This window comes from Morus notabilis, unplaced genomic scaffold (assembly GCF_000414095.1).
Source record: "Morus notabilis unplaced genomic scaffold, ASM41409v2 Scaffold466, whole genome shotgun sequence".
Taxonomy (NCBI): domain Eukaryota; kingdom Viridiplantae; phylum Streptophyta; class Magnoliopsida; order Rosales; family Moraceae; genus Morus; species Morus notabilis.
Genome location: NW_010358624.1, coordinates 48037 through 65233, shown reverse-complemented (window position 1 = coordinate 65233; position 17197 = coordinate 48037). Strand labels below are relative to the sequence as shown.

At 32.5% G+C, this 17197-nt stretch overlaps 2 protein-coding genes across 2 annotated transcripts; one reads left to right on the top strand and one right to left on the bottom strand.

Moving 5' to 3' along the window:
- Positions 1-1591: 1591 nt before the first annotated feature.
- Positions 1592-2041, bottom strand: LOC21394585 (protein GRIM REAPER). The gene has a single exon (XM_010092814.1). It carries the CDS (start codon positions 2039-2041, stop codon positions 1592-1594), a length of 450 nt encoding a protein of 149 aa, XP_010091116.1.
- A 3130-nt stretch (positions 2042-5171) lies between these two features.
- LOC21394584 (dynamin-related protein 5A) lies at positions 5172-10908 on the top strand. The gene is made up of 8 exons (XM_010092813.2): positions 5172-5571; positions 6465-6656; positions 6842-7048; positions 7412-7840; positions 8206-8433; positions 8521-8716; positions 9375-10065; positions 10533-10908. Exons 1-8 carry the CDS (start codon positions 5215-5217, stop codon positions 10717-10719), a joined length of 2487 nt encoding a protein of 828 aa, XP_010091115.1. The 5' UTR covers positions 5172-5214; the 3' UTR covers positions 10720-10908.
- Positions 10909-17197: the final 6289 nt, after the last annotated feature.

Genomic DNA, 17197 nt, shown 5'->3' with positions numbered 1-17197 from the left:
AAATCAATTGTTAACCATTTCACAAAAAAGAGAATATATTATTATTTTATAACTCAGAAAGAAAATGTATACCTCATATATTTTGGATATGTGTAAGGTTATATTTTAAATTTTGAAAATTCACATCAAATTTGTACCTCTTTTGAATCAACAATATTGATCCCTCCGACAATGAATTTACCCTTTACGGCTTATTGGATATAATCAAATACCAACTAATAAAGAAAAAAAAAATCATAAAAAGTATTTGTTTAGGCTTTTTTTTTTTAAAAAAAAAATTCGGAATTCTATAGTGTACGTGGTTTATAATTTTATTTTTGGTTTAATCTCGAATTAGCCCCCAAAGAAATAGGGTTTGTATCAATTTACCGCTTATAATTCAAAACTAGCCCACATACTTTTTATATGTCGCAACTTTAGTACTTTCATCAATGAAATGCCATCTTTTTAACATTAATTTTAAGCACATGCGGATCACATGACTATTTTTCAAAGGGTATTATAATAAATTTAAACAAGATAGACTTTAAATTCTTTTTTAAAAAATTGTTGAAAAAATCACAATTTTTTCTTGCTCTAAGTCTAAGTATTGCATTTTCTTTTGCGTGCCGCCGCTGAATGCACCGCTCTCCTATATTTCTTTTACTAACTAGTCATAGGACTCACTTGTGATTAAAATTGTTAAAAAGAAGAGAAATAGTAGAAAATAGGCTAATATGAAAAGCTTAAGAAAGTATATAGGCTAATTTTTAGTTATAAAAATTAATAGGTCATAACTTGTCAAGTTATGTTCATAACCAGATAAGTTATTGATAAACTTGTCAAGTTATGGTTATAGCCAGACAAGTTATGGACAATTATGGACAATAACTTGTCAAGTTATGATTCATGATCAGACTAGTTATGAACGAAAACAGTAATTTGGCCTATTTATTAACTTATGTAAACTATTAACTTATTAATTTTAATTCATCTCAAGTCTTAGCCTATTTTCCTCTTTCTCCCTAAAAAGAAACTAGCGTTTTATTGATAAAAGTACTAAAATTATAACACATGAAAAGTTTAGGGGCCATTTTTGTGCTATTTGGAATTGTAGGGGACAAAGTGAGACAACCCTATTTTCTAGGGGGTCAAAACTGAAATTAAGCATTTATTTACGTATTTATTTATTATGATGACATTTAATTAATGATTTCCAGTTTGTCACAATAATTCCTTTACACCCCATGACGCATAACATGACGATATAACAAGTACGACGAGATGGGAAACCAACAACTAGGACAAATTCAACTATTAAAGGGAAAAAAAAAAAAAAACAAGAAAGGACAAATTGAGGAAAGAGGCAGAAGCCAAAGTACTGGGAAGCCCTACAATATGTTGAGATTGATCAAATTGCTAATACAAATTAGGAAGGTTAGTAACATAAACCTCCCTTTTTTTTTGGGTCTCCAAAAATCAAAATAACGGTGTTTAAAGACAATTTAACCTTTAATTTAAAATTTACCAATTTACTAAAATCTTTAAACTCCAAGACTAATATAGAGAATGATGCAAAGTTTAGAGGTGTCTTTCACTAATTCCATTGATATCATGCATAACCACAATATCCATTCTCACATCTAACCCCACCCTTGCATTTTTTACCGCACTTGCCACAATTGCTAGCGTTCCACAAAACATTGGTGCAAATGCCATTGCAACAATGCTCCCCAAGCCTGCACTTCTGGCCACATCTCCCGCAGTTGTTGCCGTCTCCGAGAACGTTACGACAATGTGCTTTGCAGCAATAGAGTAGGCCGCTCCCTTTGTTCGCCGGCACTCCGTTGCAAATGTTGCGCTTGGAATAGGGATCGCAACGCATGCCTTTCTTTGCAACCCCGGCCAAGAACCAACTTCTTGATTTGAAATTCGGAACCGCGGTGTCGATTATAACGTCGTTTGAGAAAGACATATGAGAGTGTGTTGGTGGTGGTAGTAGTGATAAAGAGAGGGTTAGGGATAGAATTGTTGTGAGGTTGATAAGGAAATAGTTTGCCATTTCTGTTTGAATTTAGGTTTTGTTGCAATGCCACCACTACAACAAGCTAAGGGATCCGCTATTTATATATGCTGCAATATATAAATAAGTTCTAAGATCTAGAATTATTCAGCGAGTTAGGGACACTAATTTTCCATACATTATTTTACATAGCCGAATATCACAACGTAATCATTTGAATTTGCATATTCCTTTAGAGGTCTTTATTTTTTTATAGTCGGTTTTTCAAGTGTTTGAGTTGTATTTGACCTTAATTACTATATTCCAAAATTAATGTCCTTTGTATAAGCGATTGTGTATTGAACAAGTTGATAGGCAGGTTTATACTTGACCTTTTACTTGTGAATGCTGGCTTATTGGCTTGACTTTAGTAATGCTATTATATAGAGCTCTTATATAATACACACACACATCTATAGCTTAACTATTGGGGGCGTTTGGTATGCAGTAATTTTAAGGATGAGAATGAGAATCTGCAATATTACCATGTTTGGTACAAGAATTATAATTTTTAGATTTCCAGGAAAGTGATTACCATGGGATTCACTTTCCCTCATTTTAAGATAATTTGAATACCATCCAACATGGTGTTATTCAAATTCCCAGGAATCTCAAAATCATGAGAATATTATTATTATTATTATTATTATTATTATTGTTATTATTATTATTATTATTATAGTTATTATTATTATTATATTTATTATTATTATTATTATTATTTTTATTAATATTATGGATCTTCTTCCATGCGAACAACCAAACACAGTAATGTAATATTTCTGGGAATTTGAAAAAGATTCATGTATGGTACCAAACACAGTAATGTATTATTCCTAAGAATCATATTATCTTCTATCACTTTCCTGAAAATATAATTCTTACTGATTCCCGCATACCAAACGCCCCCTTGGGTTTTTATGAATTTGTAAATACCTGTAATATAAAACATAATGCATAGTAGAGGAAAAGTTCTCCGAAATATTAATCCCCTTAATATTGACTATGAGTAGGCATCGATTAATTTATCAATCAGTTGAGAATTTGACTTTCAATAGCTAAATTTAATTACTTATGTATGCACGTAGTTGCTAGTGATTTGCTCAAAGTTTTATATGTATTAAGATGCAAGTGATTTGATGTGTTTTTTTTTTATTAGATTTATAACTCCTAAAGGTCGTCAAATATGAACAAAAAAATTTAGGCAGGTAAGGATTGTGACATCAACAAAAAAAAAAAAATAATAATTACCACGTCAATTAATAGAAGAACGTGTACTAAAGATGGAGGGCATTTTTAAAAGAATTCTAAGTTTTATCTTAATTTTATGAATCGATTGTGGCTCTTTTATGACTTTACAAGCACGCCAAATAGAGTACTACTTGTATAGAATTTCTTTATTTTAGGACCCGTTCGGTTCGTTAATTCGAGTTTTTAATTCGAATTGAGATGTGATATTATGTGAGAGCTTTTTACTGTAGCAAAACTCGAATCATCGAAAAAAACGGGGCCAATCTTTCATGAAATCAAATAATTTTTAACTATTTTGGTAATCTTTCAATGAAATTCTCTCTATTCCCTTCACCTGTATTTCCGAACTGAGCTTAAAACAAGCCAAGAAACATTCTACTAAAAAAAGTTGATCTATCGGCAAAATAATAATAATAATAATAATAATAATAAAAGTTGTTACACGTCTTGTATTTTATGAACAACGTGTTTATTTTGCAAATAAACATTAAAGAAAAGCTATATCTACTCACGGGTTTGTGTTTGTGAATCACAAAGTGCCTTTTTGAGCAGAAAGAAAAAAAGGTCAGAAGCCACTTGGTAATTAAGAAAATTAAAAGACAATCAATTATGCCTCAAATCGTTAAGTTAGTAATAAGAAATCATGAAAGTTCACGAGGTCATATCATTTGAAAGTCAACAATTTATATTTATACACCTAATTGAAATTAATCAACATAAGAGGAAATTTGCAAAGACTTAGCTTTTTTTTTTCTTTCTTATTGGAAGACTTTACTTTGCTTTAATGACATCATGTTTATTTATTTATTTAAGAACATTATAGCACTGGAAGTTAGGAGATCAAAGAAAATATATTAGGTATAATTATTTTTTTCGCTAAAGAAAAAAGTTCAAAAAGAGGGCGGCCAATATTAGTATAGCTTTTGTGTGCATAACTGAAGGGGCACCCCAAACACTGATAAAAATATTCTAAGGCCTCGTTTATTTCACCGATTTGAGTTTTTAATTTTAAGTTTCTACAGTAAAAAGTTCTCAGAAAATGTCACATCAACTTTTTCTGCTACAGTAAAAAGTTCTCAGAAAATGTCACATCAACTTTTTCTGCTACAGTGAAAAGCTCTCAGAAAATGTCACATCTCAACTCGAATTAAAAATTTGAATCCACGAAGTGAACGAGGCCTAATGTGCTAACAGTTAGGATTTAAGGGGATGCGGTACCAAGCACTATAAATCAAGTAAAAGAATGGAGCAAACAAATCTTTACATTTAATACCTCTGAAAAGATAATCAAGCACTTAAATTTATGATTTTAAACCTACCGCGATATTCTATTACCGTAAGGTCACGACATTTGTGATATACTAGATATAAGTATAACTGGTTGTGATATTGATCAACACCATCAAATTACCGTATGAATTGGAAACTAAGTATTGGAGTACATGTTGATTATACATTTCCTAAATAAATTTTATTATTCAGATGAATTTTTTTTTCCTAGCACTTTGATTATATAGGGCCCGTTTAGTTCGCTGATTCGAGTTTTTAATTCGAGTTAAGATGTGATTTTATGTGAGAACTTTTTACTGTAGCAAAAAAGTTAGATTTGATTGTTTGTGAGAGCTTTTTACTGTAGCAAAACTCGAATTCTAAACTCGAATCAGCGAAATGAACGGGGCCATAGTTTTTCAAGGTAAGCTTTTTTTAGGTCAAAAAACGACAGTAAAACCTCCAAGAACGACATCAAATGGAAAACAACAAGCAATCATGAAACGACATTTGATATCTAAATACGACATCATCTTGATATAGCCTACCACCTATGTCCAGTCCCCAACGGCTCCACTTCCCATTTTGAATTCAAAATCTGCCCCGCTCCCCTTCTCTCTCTCTCTCTCTCTCTCTCTCTCTCTCTCTCTTCAATGGCGACGAACGCCTATCTCACCACCCCAACGAAAACCCCATCAGACAAATCCCACTCCAGAAGGCGGCAGCACCAATCCTCTGCCATGGCCGATTCCTCCTCTTCTTCCTCGTCCTCCAAGTCTCGTTTCGAGGCCTACAACCGGCTCCAGGCGGCGGCGGTGGCGTTCGGCGAGAAGCTGCCGATTCCGGAGATAGTGGCGCTGGGCGGGCAGTCCGACGGGAAGAGTTCCCTCCTGGAGGCCCTCCTCGGCTTCCGCTTCAACGTCCGCGAGGTCGAGATGGGCACTCGCCGTCCACTCATTCTCCAAATGGTCCACGACCCCTCCGCTCTCGAACCTCGCTGCCGCTTCCAGGTCTTCTATCCCTAACCCCTATATGATATCTGTTGTTTCATTTTATCTGCAATTTTTTCCATTCCGCTGTGAATTTGTAAACAGAGTTTTGGGGGGAATTTTAGGGTTTCTATGGATTTTACTTGCTCTGTTCGGCGGTGTGATTCCGTAGCTTCGTTTTTTGGATTTCTCTCTCTGTTTTTTTTTTTTTGGCTCTGATTGTTGATTTCTTGATCGGGATTTTAATTTTATTAAGAGTTTTTTCTTTGACATTTATATCAAATTTCCACAAATTATTTACACTAATTCGATTTTGTTATTTGGTTCAAGTATGTGTGTATTATTATTATTATTATTAAAATTATTGAATTTAGTTGAAGTACAAGCTTTCCCAGTTCCACATGATGTTAAACTGAATAGAGGAGATGATTATTCAGCTAAAAAAAAAAAAATAGAGTAGATGATGGACAAAGATGAAAACTAACCTGTTGTTTGGTTTTGGATTTCTAATGGAATTGGGTTTCATTAAACTGGGGAAAACCGAAAACATGAGTTTGGAAGTGTTCGTCTCGTTTTGGTAATTGAACCTAGGTCAAAGGGAAAAAATGGAGTGAACCATTTTTTTTTTTTTTTTGCCTTGAGTCTTATGTTTCTATGACGCATGCGCTTTTAATCTACTTGGTTAAAGTGGTCTCATTTGGTAGGATTGCATTTGGAGAATACAGTTAAAAAATCACAATCGCCTTGTTTTTCTGGTTTTGCGAATTTCAAACAATTGGGATCTTCAATTTAACTAAAAAACTTATTTTTATTGTGAGATTTGTCACATACATGTTGTACACTTATATTATTGTGCCTTCTTGAGTTTATAGTAGAATCACAAAAATTGTTGGCTTTTAAACTGGTATGAGCAGGAGGAGGATTCTGAAGAATATGGTAGTCCAGTTATTCTGGCTTCTGCTATTGCAGACATCATAAAGTCTCGAACTGACGCGCTTTTAAAGAAAACTAAAACTGCAGTTTCTTCCAAGCCAATTGTGATGAGAGCTGAATATGCACATTGTCCTAACCTCACCATCATTGACACTCCAGGTTTTGTTCTCAAGGTGAGATTTTTTTTTTTTTTTGGGGGTACAAATTTGGAATGTAAATCTCTCAGACTCAATCCTGTACATTTTGTTTTAACGTAGTCTTTGATATTGGTTGGTTATTTAACATGGTATTAGAAGCCCTGGTTTTCTGTGGGGATTTTTTGATCTTACAAGTAAAATATTTAAATTGTTGTTGGCAGGCAAAGAAGGGAGAACCTGAAAATACGCCTGATGAAATTCTTTCGATGGTTAAGTCATTGGGTAGCCCTCCGCATCGCATCCTATTGTTTCTTCAACAAAGTAGCGTGGAGTGGTGCTCATCACTATGGCTGGATGCCATTCGTGACATTGACCCGGCTTTTAGGCGCACTATGATCGTTGTATCGAAATTTGATAATCGTCTCAAGGTATAAATTTATCCAAGTACATCATATAAGATAGATAAGAAAATGATTTTTTGTTTTTTTTACTAGATTGAAGTAAGTTTAGCTGTTTGCTATTTGCAGTAGTCTTACGGCCATTTGGTCCGTAGATTTGAATTGAAAGTTTAAATAGAAATTCAAATTTTTTGTGAGAGACCACTGTAGCAAAAAGGTTTGAAATGTGATTCGCAGCTATGAACCAAATGGTTAGTTATCTTAGTGACAGTTTTGGAACGATTATTCATTAGTAAGTGATAAAATCAGTCAAGAAAATTGTTCGGCGTAGTGATTCTAGCATAAATGATTTCCGCTATAGTAGATTTTGATGGGCAGATGTTTGAAATGTAGGAGTTTACTGACCGATGGGAAGTGGATCGATATTTAAGTGTAAGTGGTTACCTCGGCGACAACATTCACCCATATTTTGTTGCACTACCTAAGGATCGGAACACCATTTCAAATGATGAATTTCGTCGGCAAATATCTCAAGTCGACACAGAAGTCCTTCGTCATCTGCGTGAAGGTGTCAAGGGAGGATTTGATGAAGAAAAGTTTAAGCCATATATTGGTTTTGGTCGTCTGAGAGAATATTTAGAGTCTGAACTTCAAAAGAGATACAAAGAAGCTGCACCAGCAACACTTGCGTTGCTTGAGCAGCGCTGCAGTGAAGTCAGTATTGAACTTGCCAGAATGGACTCCAAAATACAGGCCACTTCTGATGTTGCTCAGCTTAGGAGATTTGCAATGTTGTATGCTGCTTCTATAAGCAATCACGTGGTAAGAAAATAATGTGATACCATTACAAATCATATAACTTTAAAGATGTCTTTCTTTTCATTGGGAGCACGATAACCTCCTCGCACCAAATAAAATGATATTTTCAAAAGTTCTAAAAAGAGGGAAAATAAGACCATTCTTAACTCTTCCCGTGCCTCTTGCAGTATGTCACCTATAAATCATCACCTCTTTTAACTCGGAAACATTTCTATGAAAGAAAAAAAAAAAGATTATTGAAAATGGTGTAACATCTAATCTGAGATTCAGTTTCATGAGTTGTATTTTATATTCGGTGCTTGAGAAAGTTTGATGCATAACATGTTTAATTGATTCAAAATGGTCTTTATTCTTTCTTATTGGTGAAGGGAGCACTGATTGATGGAGCAGCAGATCCTGCTCCAGAGCAGTGGGGAAAAACGACAGCCGAGGAACAATATGAAAGTAGTATTGGGGCTTGGCCGGGTGTTACTGAAGATGTAAAGCCTCCTAATGCTACTCTTCGGCTATATGGGGGAGCTGCATTTGAAAGGGTAATGCATGAATTTCGGTGTGCTGCTTATTCTATTGAATGCCCCCCAGTATCCAGGGAGAAGGTATGAATACTGGTCAAGTAATTTAGAAGGAAATAGTTGATTTTGATGATGTGTTAGCTGGTAAATTTCTGGTTGTCTTTTTAACAGGTTGCAAATATATTACTTGCCCATGCTAGCCGAGGTGGGGGTACAGGAGCAACGCAGGCAGCGGCAGAAATTGCACGTGCGGCTGCGAGATCATGGCTTGCGCCTCTTCTAGATACTGCTTGTGATCGGCTTGCTTTTGTTTTAGGGAATCTCTTTGATCTCGCCCTAGAAAGAAATCGCGACCGTGACACGGAATGTAAGAATCTCAGGCCTTGTTCTTTTCACAACTCAAGGGAATCTCAGGCTTGCTTTTGTTCTTGGGAATCTCTGTGATTTTGAGTTGTGAAAAGAACACACATTCAATGATCCTTCTTTTTCAAATAAAATTCTTGACTAAGCTATTAAAACCCCTAATTTATTTCATTTACGTAACACAATTCTACTTAGACTACTTTCTCTTCCCTCTTTTAGCTGATTTTACTTCATTGGCCAAAATATATGCACATATATAATATATATTATTATCAGTAAACGAGTACATTGTTGAATTTGGTTACATATGATTTTCAAATGTTTATTGGGTTTATCATGTATGTGTACATTTAACTACTAGTTTCCTCTTAGACCAATTATGTTACTGGTGTAACTTATAATCCTTTGCGGTATCCATGGTCAGATGATAAGGTAAGATTCCAACATCAATCTTTTCTTCGTGTGGAAGAAAACGTTTTATTTTCTGCGGAGGGAGGTGTGATTGACCACTTCGATACTAATAATTCAAATCCTCAACTAAACTAACTGCTCATCATTTGCCTCTCCAATAACTTTCATATTGGCTCTAATTCTTGGTAATGCAGTATGTTGTTTCCATTTTTTCTGATCACAAAACTATGATCTGTTTGTTGACTCTACAGATGGAAACAAACCAGGGAATATGGATGGTTATGTTGGTTTTCATGCAGCTTTAAGGCATGCTTACAGTCGGTTTATGAAGGATCTTGCTAAGCAGTGCAAGGAACTAGTTAGGCATCACCTTGATTCAGTAACAAGCCCATATTCATTGGTCTGTTATGAAAATGAATTTCAAGGGGGTTTTGGATCTAGTGCAGCATATATTTACAAATCCAACCCAGGCTCGGCTGGTTTGTTTTCACTCGAACTGTCCGATGGTGGGGCATCGGCTCAGGATGATGCAATGAGAGATCAGGAGAACAGGCCTCCAGAAAAGAGTGCTCTGCAGACTACTCCAGGGAAAGCTGCAGAAGCTAGAGAAGCTCTGAAGGAGAGCCAAATGACTGTGCCTGAGACCCCATCACCTGATCAGCCATGTGATATAATGCATGGTGGGGCTAAAGAGCTTGGAAACGGTGTTGACATCGGAGCAAGAAAGCGGGTTTCGAGAATGACAGGCCTTGGTAGAAATCCTGATCACATGAAAATTTCAAATGGCGGCCTTTTGTTTGGAAACCGGGATGGTGGGGCAAGATCAAGCTCGGCTTATGCAGAAATTTGTTCTTCGGCTGCACAGCATTTTTCACGGATACGTGGGGTTCTTGTGGAGAGAAACGTGACATCAGCTCTAAATTCTGGATTCTTAACACCATGGTAAGCTTCTTTTGATCTCTTAAAGTTTCACGTTCACAAAGCTGAGTCATTCACTGAAAATATACAAGTCCTTGATTCCATTTCTCTCTCTCTCTCTTTCTCAGTTGTATACTATTGCCTGTTACTTTCCACTGCAAGCCTTAAAGGGTTAAAGTTTCTTGTTCTTCATGTTTGTAGTCTTCCACTATTTTGTCCATTTTTGTAAAGGAGTCATTCTTGTAGTGGAATCTTCCTTTCTTTACAGCTTATAGGTGCAGCACTATACAGTTAATTTCTCCTATAATTGAAGCAAGTACTTAACAAACCCGCCTCAAAATGTTCACTTTAATTATTTCAACTTTCAACATATTCTTAGGAAAAAGCCAACTTTATTAACATGTAATTGATGTGTTCAAAATCTTTTTCTTCAATTGGTATGAGAGCTTCAAGCTCATTGTTTTTTTTTTCCCCACCTCCTACTTGAGCAGCCGGGATCGGCTTGTGCTGGCATTCGGTTTGGATTTGTTTGCCGTGAATGATGAGAAATTCATGGACATGTTTGTTGCACCTAGCGCGATCGACGTATTGCAGAATGAACGGCAGTCGCTTCAAAAACGTCAGAAAGTTCTTCAGTCTTGCTTGAACGAGTTCAAATCCGTTGCCCGGGCTCTCTGATGTAGATCAGTGTAAAAGGAGTCTCTAAGGTTTCACAGCTAGTGAACATAAGCAATTGGAGACCATTTTATTCATTTGCTTGCAAAATCTATGTTGTAACATTTGATGTGTGTAACAACTATGCTTTTTCCTAATGTTCAATTGCAGCTATTTTTTTTTTCTCTGGAATCTGTATACTAGTGAATCTTTCCCAAAAAATACTAACTATTGTGTTCTCTTATTTGTATACAACTTTTGGGCACATACAGAATGTAAGATTTAAGTTATTAAGCGGCCAACTTCAAAATACAGAGGGTGCGGATTTAGGAGACGTTTGGTTCATGAATTAAAATCATTTTCGATTTACGTGTATTTTTTATGAGAGAAAATATTGTAACGAATCATGAATCATGATTCGAATCGAGGTACGAATCCTCCAACCAAACAACCCCTTAGTCTTGTATTGTATTAAAAATAATAATAATTAAATTGTATTAGACTTCACATACTGACATAATTAAAACAAATTTTCATGACCTTGACAAAATATGACACCGCAACTGATTTTACATATTTGTATTTCGGAAAATTCTGATAAGATTTTGTTTTGGTTGCTTCCGATATTTTTACCAAAAATTTCCCGAAAATTTTTATGCCAAAAAATATTTGATTTGATTTGAGTTATAGTATTTTTTTTAATTTTTTGCACGTTTTATGCAATACAACTATATATATATATATTAATAAAAAAAACAAGTACAATAACCTTCTAATTTTACATCTTGAATTCTCTTTAAAAAAAATACATCTTTAAATTTCCATTCACTTCAAAGCAAAATACTACAAAGTTTCAAAAATTCAAAATAATTAAAAAAACAAAAGGACCTGTGGTAGCATGCATTCTACAAGTTTGGGAACCAAGCTAAATTTCAAATTTGAATACCCAAGTGCCAAGAATTTGAAAGTTTAGGGACCTATGGAACTAGAAAAAAGAAGAAAGCAACAACTCTTTTTTTACTTAATTTTTTTCTATAAATCATGTTTGGGGTCAATGGACAAATCCTGTTCATTTCGCCGATTCGAGTTTAGAATTCGAGTTTTGTTACAGTAAAAAGCTCTCAGGAACAGTCACATCTAATTTTTTTGTTACAGTAAAAAGCTCTCACATAAAATCACATTTCAACTTAAATTAAAACTTGAATTAGTGAACTAAACGGACCCATTTCGTTAAGAGTTATACAACGATTAAATTGACTCTTTATCTAGGGTAAAACAATGATATACTGAGAAAATATACAAATAAAAAAAATTGAAGATACGACTTTTGAAATAGGATTAAAAAAAAAAAAAAGAGGTTTTGATCATTTCTTGCACATATTCCCTACAATTGTGTGCTAGACTGCTAGTGTCAAATATTTCTAGGTTGCCTGATTTTCGTTGACTTGACACCATAAAACACAATCATGTTAACCTGGCCTGAATACTATTCCCCTTTTTGTTCTCTAGCTATTAAAAAAAGATTATGGTCTCGTTCACTTTGTTGATTCGAGTTTAAAATTTAAGTTTTTTTATAATAAAAAGCTCTCACAAACAATCACATCTAACTTTTTGCTACAGTAAAAAACTCTCACATAAAGTCACATCTCAACTCAAATTCTAAACTTAAATCAGTGAAGTGAACGAGTCATCTGATTTTTTTTGGTACGTGTGCTTATATATTGATAAATTGTGCATGTGCATGTTGATTAATTTTAAAGGTAGACTCAAAAGAAGAACTTTGGTTAGTACGAATTTGATGCTTTTGCAAACATTATTCATAATTAATTAAAATCTTTTTTTTATTAAATTAACAAGTAAAACAAAATAAATAAATAAATAAAATAGTACATATGCTTATAGGTTTATGGATTAATAGGAGGAAGTAGATATACTTTTTAGCGGAGCATATTCATAATAAAATATGGACAATAAACTAAACAAAAAGAAAGGAACTTTTAAGTAGGACATGTCCTTTTTAACCTTTAGGAGGTAATGTTGTTTTAATCACTTAATTAAGTTTTCAATGATCTGGTTTGTGATTATAGTTATTTGTTGTCGTGAAAACAAAAAATAAAATAAAATAAAAACTGTTTGCCTATTCATGAATATATATATATATTCATAAACCTTGTTAAGGTGTAACATGGGATGTTAGTGGTCTTCAATCTTCCACACCCATTGCCTCTAATCTCAGGGACCTAAAATCCAACAAGATTACATTTATTAACTTGCAATTACGTCCCTATTCCAGGTTGTATTTACTGATCACTATCCACTTTTTGCCTTTTCTAAGCTACATAAATAAAGTAACTAGATTCACTTTGGCGGACCTAGTCTATATATATATTTGACTGGTCTGCATCTTCACATACAAAAAGAGAAAAAAATGTTGCACCAGATACATCTACATAAATGACAAGTTATGTTGCAAAAGAATTCACCCGTTCTTTTCACTGATTCGAGTTTAAAATTCAAGTTTTGTTACAATAAAAAGCTCTCAGAAACAGTCACATCTAATTTTTTTGTTACAATAAAAAACTCTCACATAACATCACATTTCAACTCGAATTAAAAACTCGAATTAACGAACCAAACGGGTTTGTCTGGATTTCAAATTAATTTTACCTCTTTGTTGTAATTAGAGAAAGAAAAAAGTGACATTGTATACCACAACTGGTAATTTTAACTTTTCCAAATTGGGCGCGATTGCAAATTATTATATAAGAAATGCTAACACCATTGTTTCTGTCATTCATTGCATTCATTATTTGACATGTAGATTCTATTATATTATTTTCTATTTAAATAATAATATATCATGTTAGTGGAGTCTACATGTTAAACAATAAATGCAGTGAGTGACAAAGAGAGTGACATAAAAAAGTGATGCCAGCATTTTTCTTATATGTGTGATTTATTATTATTATTATTTTTAGAAGGGACCACAATTCTTATTATATGATAATTCTCAATAAATGGTTTTCACCACCGTCCTATTAGGAGAACTATATTTCCACGTTACTATATATTACGTGATAAGCTCTTCAAAATTGATGTTACATTTCTATAACGTTACTATTACATTAATCAAATGTCATGTTACGGTACTTCTACGCATTCATGAAAAAGAGGACTGTAAACAAGTCCAAATATATACATTTAAGAGGATTGTAAACAAGTCCAAATATATACATTTATATATTCTTTATTAGTCAAAATTGTAAATAAATGTGATTGCTTGAGGTCTATAGTTAGAAATTCGAATCCCTATCTGGTTCATATATTTATATTTTATGTATATATAAATTATAATGTTTCTCAAGTCAAGTATTATGGTTTGTCAAATTAGGGGCTGCGCATTTATATAAAATGTTAACAAAAATCATTTTGGTCCAAATTTGACTTAGCTCACTTGAAAACCTTCTTCCATAAAACTTCATCAAACAAAGAGAATTCAAAAACTTCTTTAATCAGCAAAATACATGTTAGAAGATTGACTCTACTTGCACTGTGTGAGAAGTAGCTACATTTTTCTAAGGATTAAGGTTGTAGTAAACTTTTAGCTATTATGCATTACTCAGTAGATAACAATAATAATAATAATAATAATAATAATAATAATAATAATTAATATTACATAATATTATCTTGTGAAAAAAATGCATCAACATTTTAAAGGAAATGGAAAACAATCTGATCTTGTTTCCAGTATTCACCCATGTTTTTGAGAGGTCCACCACAATATATATATATATATTAAAAATTAAAAAATTAAAAAAAAAAAACAAGATGGAGATGTTTTTATTTTCATGTTCTCAAAATGCTCATACTCCTTGGAAAGAAATATTCATTCTTTTGTTTTCAACTAGCAAACCAAGCACGTCTTTGTAAATTTTAACTTTTAAAACATGATTTAACCATATATTACAACTGTAGAGGTTTTTTAACTACAATTTTTAGTTATTAATTTCAAAATTTTTGTTCTAGAACTAAAAAATACAAGAAAAGGATCACAAAACCAATTGAAGTGTTAGAGTGACCAGGGAAATGATACTGCATGATTTGACATGAGTGACCAACAACTGTAAAAGAGTAATGCCAACAGAAAAAGACCAAAAAAGTTCAAGTGCAGAGGCCAAACATTCGAAGAGAAAAGAAACAAGTGCAAAATTGAAAGAAAAAGTTGTAATGAGTGTCCCGCATTGGGATCTTGAAACAAATAATAAAGAGAAAGGTTAGTGTAATTTTTTTATTATTTTTTTTATTATCTTTAATATTTATAATATGTAAGTTTTAATAATATGATATATTATTATTTAAAGATCATTATCACTGATACTCTTTAAATTTTATAAGCATTTTTAATTTATCCTTAAATTTTAAAAACTCTTATTTTATATTATGAATTTTGAATTATTTTTACTGTAGTAATTTTTGTTAAAAATAGATTAAAAAAAAATAATACAGTCACGTGGTCTTCTGCTTGAATTTACATTAAAAAGAAACATATAAAAATCACATGATCACACTTAACCTCTTCTTTTTCCGTCTAATTTTAATAGAAATTACAAGAACATATATTAAGTGAGAACAATTCAAAATTCAAGAAGTAAAATTAGAGTTTTTAAAGTTCATGAGGTAAACTGAGAATGACCCCAAAGTTCAGGAGCACCAATAAGAATAATCTATTATTTTAACATAAAATGAGATAATAAAGTGAACATGTTAAATAATAAATACAGAAAATGACAAAAAAAGTGATAGAAAAAGCGTCGTTAGTATTTCTTAATAATAAATTCAATTAGTCATTTTTCTAATTACTTGAATCAATTCCAAATTGACAGCTCGAACTCTAGCCTTATATGTATGTCTAAGTGCCCAAACGTTCCCCACAAATAAAAATATATGCGACTTTTTGTTTTTTTTTTTGTTTTTCGTTTTTTACCATTTTTTATTTGTTGTTTTGGGGGTTTAGAATAATAAAAGATTAATTGGTCGGATTTGTTGATGAAATCATGTGCCTAACCATTGACATTTGAAGGCGGACCCTACAAAGTAGGGGAAAAAAAACAAGAAGAAGAAAAAGAAAATAAAAGTAGGGAATTCTCAGCCAAAATTTGTCACTAACTACCAATGTTGCCACCTAATATTCACTTTGTTTATCCCTTTAGTCAAGCCGGCAATTTTCTCTGTGTTTTCTTTTTTTAAAATATTAGTGTTCTCTATTTATTAACCGTCAGATATATATTAAATCTGATTAAAAGTCAAATTAGATTGAAAAAGTAATACAGATTTGATAACTGATAAGCATGAAATATCGGTATTCTAAAAAAAAAAAAAGAACACAAAAAAAATTCTCTAACTATTAATATAATTGATCTTCAATTTTTTTTGGTGGAATAATATAATTGATCTTTATTACATATTACTTTATGTTAAAGCATATTATGATTTTTCAGATTTAGGTAATCTTAATGAGTACCCTTTTGTTTTTCTTTCTTTCTTCTTGTTATTTCCTTAATTTTCTATCTTTTTAATCTTAAGCTGCATTGTTGAAGATAAAACTTAATCATGAGTATTTGTTACCATGCTAATAGATTTTACTAATAAAGTTATGTGTGTTCTCGAACTTATTTAAATTTATATGCTGTTTCCATCTTAATATTATTCCGATTTAAATTGGCAGAATTGCACATACTAATATAGTTTGTTATATTCTATCACAAAGTATAGCCATTTCAAGTCTATAATAGTTTAATTCACCCCAATGACTAATTTGGTATGACCAAAGAAAATAAAATTTTACCACAAATTAATCACTAATATTGGTGACTTTGTTATCTAGAAAATCAAAGAGAAAACAAGATAATAAGGAAAAAGCCATTGATGCTACCAATATTATGAAACAGTACCACTTTGAGAGATTTGAGAATATATATATATATATATATATATATTATCGTTTTATCCTTTTTGTTGTTTACCGTTTTCAACGGTGGACAAACACATCTGATTATTGATTAGGATAATGTGCCCTAATACTGCACTTCCCTCTTGAATGGGGTTCACAATATCCTGTTCCTTTTTTCGCTTTTATTTCGTCTTCTTCCTTTTTTAATTTCCTCACCGCATTGATGAGGTTTTGACATTTGTGATGGGAAAAACTTGGTGAATCATTGTATGCTATTGTAATCCAGGTGCTATGTTTTACAGTTTGAATATGTATATATATATATATATATATATATATATTATTTTGATGTTTATGTTTGGTCACCATTTTAGATATCATGTTAGTTTGTTTTACTTAATTTTAGGCATTTTTGTAATCCAGGTGCTATTGTCCCTATTTAACCATAATTCAGAAAAACGTTGCAGCAAATTAACACAATTTAATTAACAGCAAAATCTTCAACAAATTAACAGAAAATTCAACCAATTACCATGACGATTCTCGGCA

Bases quoted from the DNA above. Each gene is read 5' to 3' on its own strand.
- LOC21394584 (XM_010092813.2), top strand. From the start codon at position 5,215: ATGGCGACGAACGCCTATCTCACCACCCCAACGAAAACCCCATCAGAC. The intron at 6,657-6,841 runs GTGAGATTTTTT...TGTTGTTGGCAG, and splicing joins CTCCAGGTTTTGTTCTCAAG to GCAAAGAAGGGAGAACCTGA. The intron at 7,841-8,205 runs GTAAGAAAATAA...TTATTGGTGAAG, and splicing joins CTTCTATAAGCAATCACGTG to GGAGCACTGATTGATGGAGC.
- LOC21394585 (XM_010092814.1), bottom strand. From the start codon at position 2,041: ATGGCAAACTATTTCCTTATCAACCTCACAACAATTCTATCCCTAACC.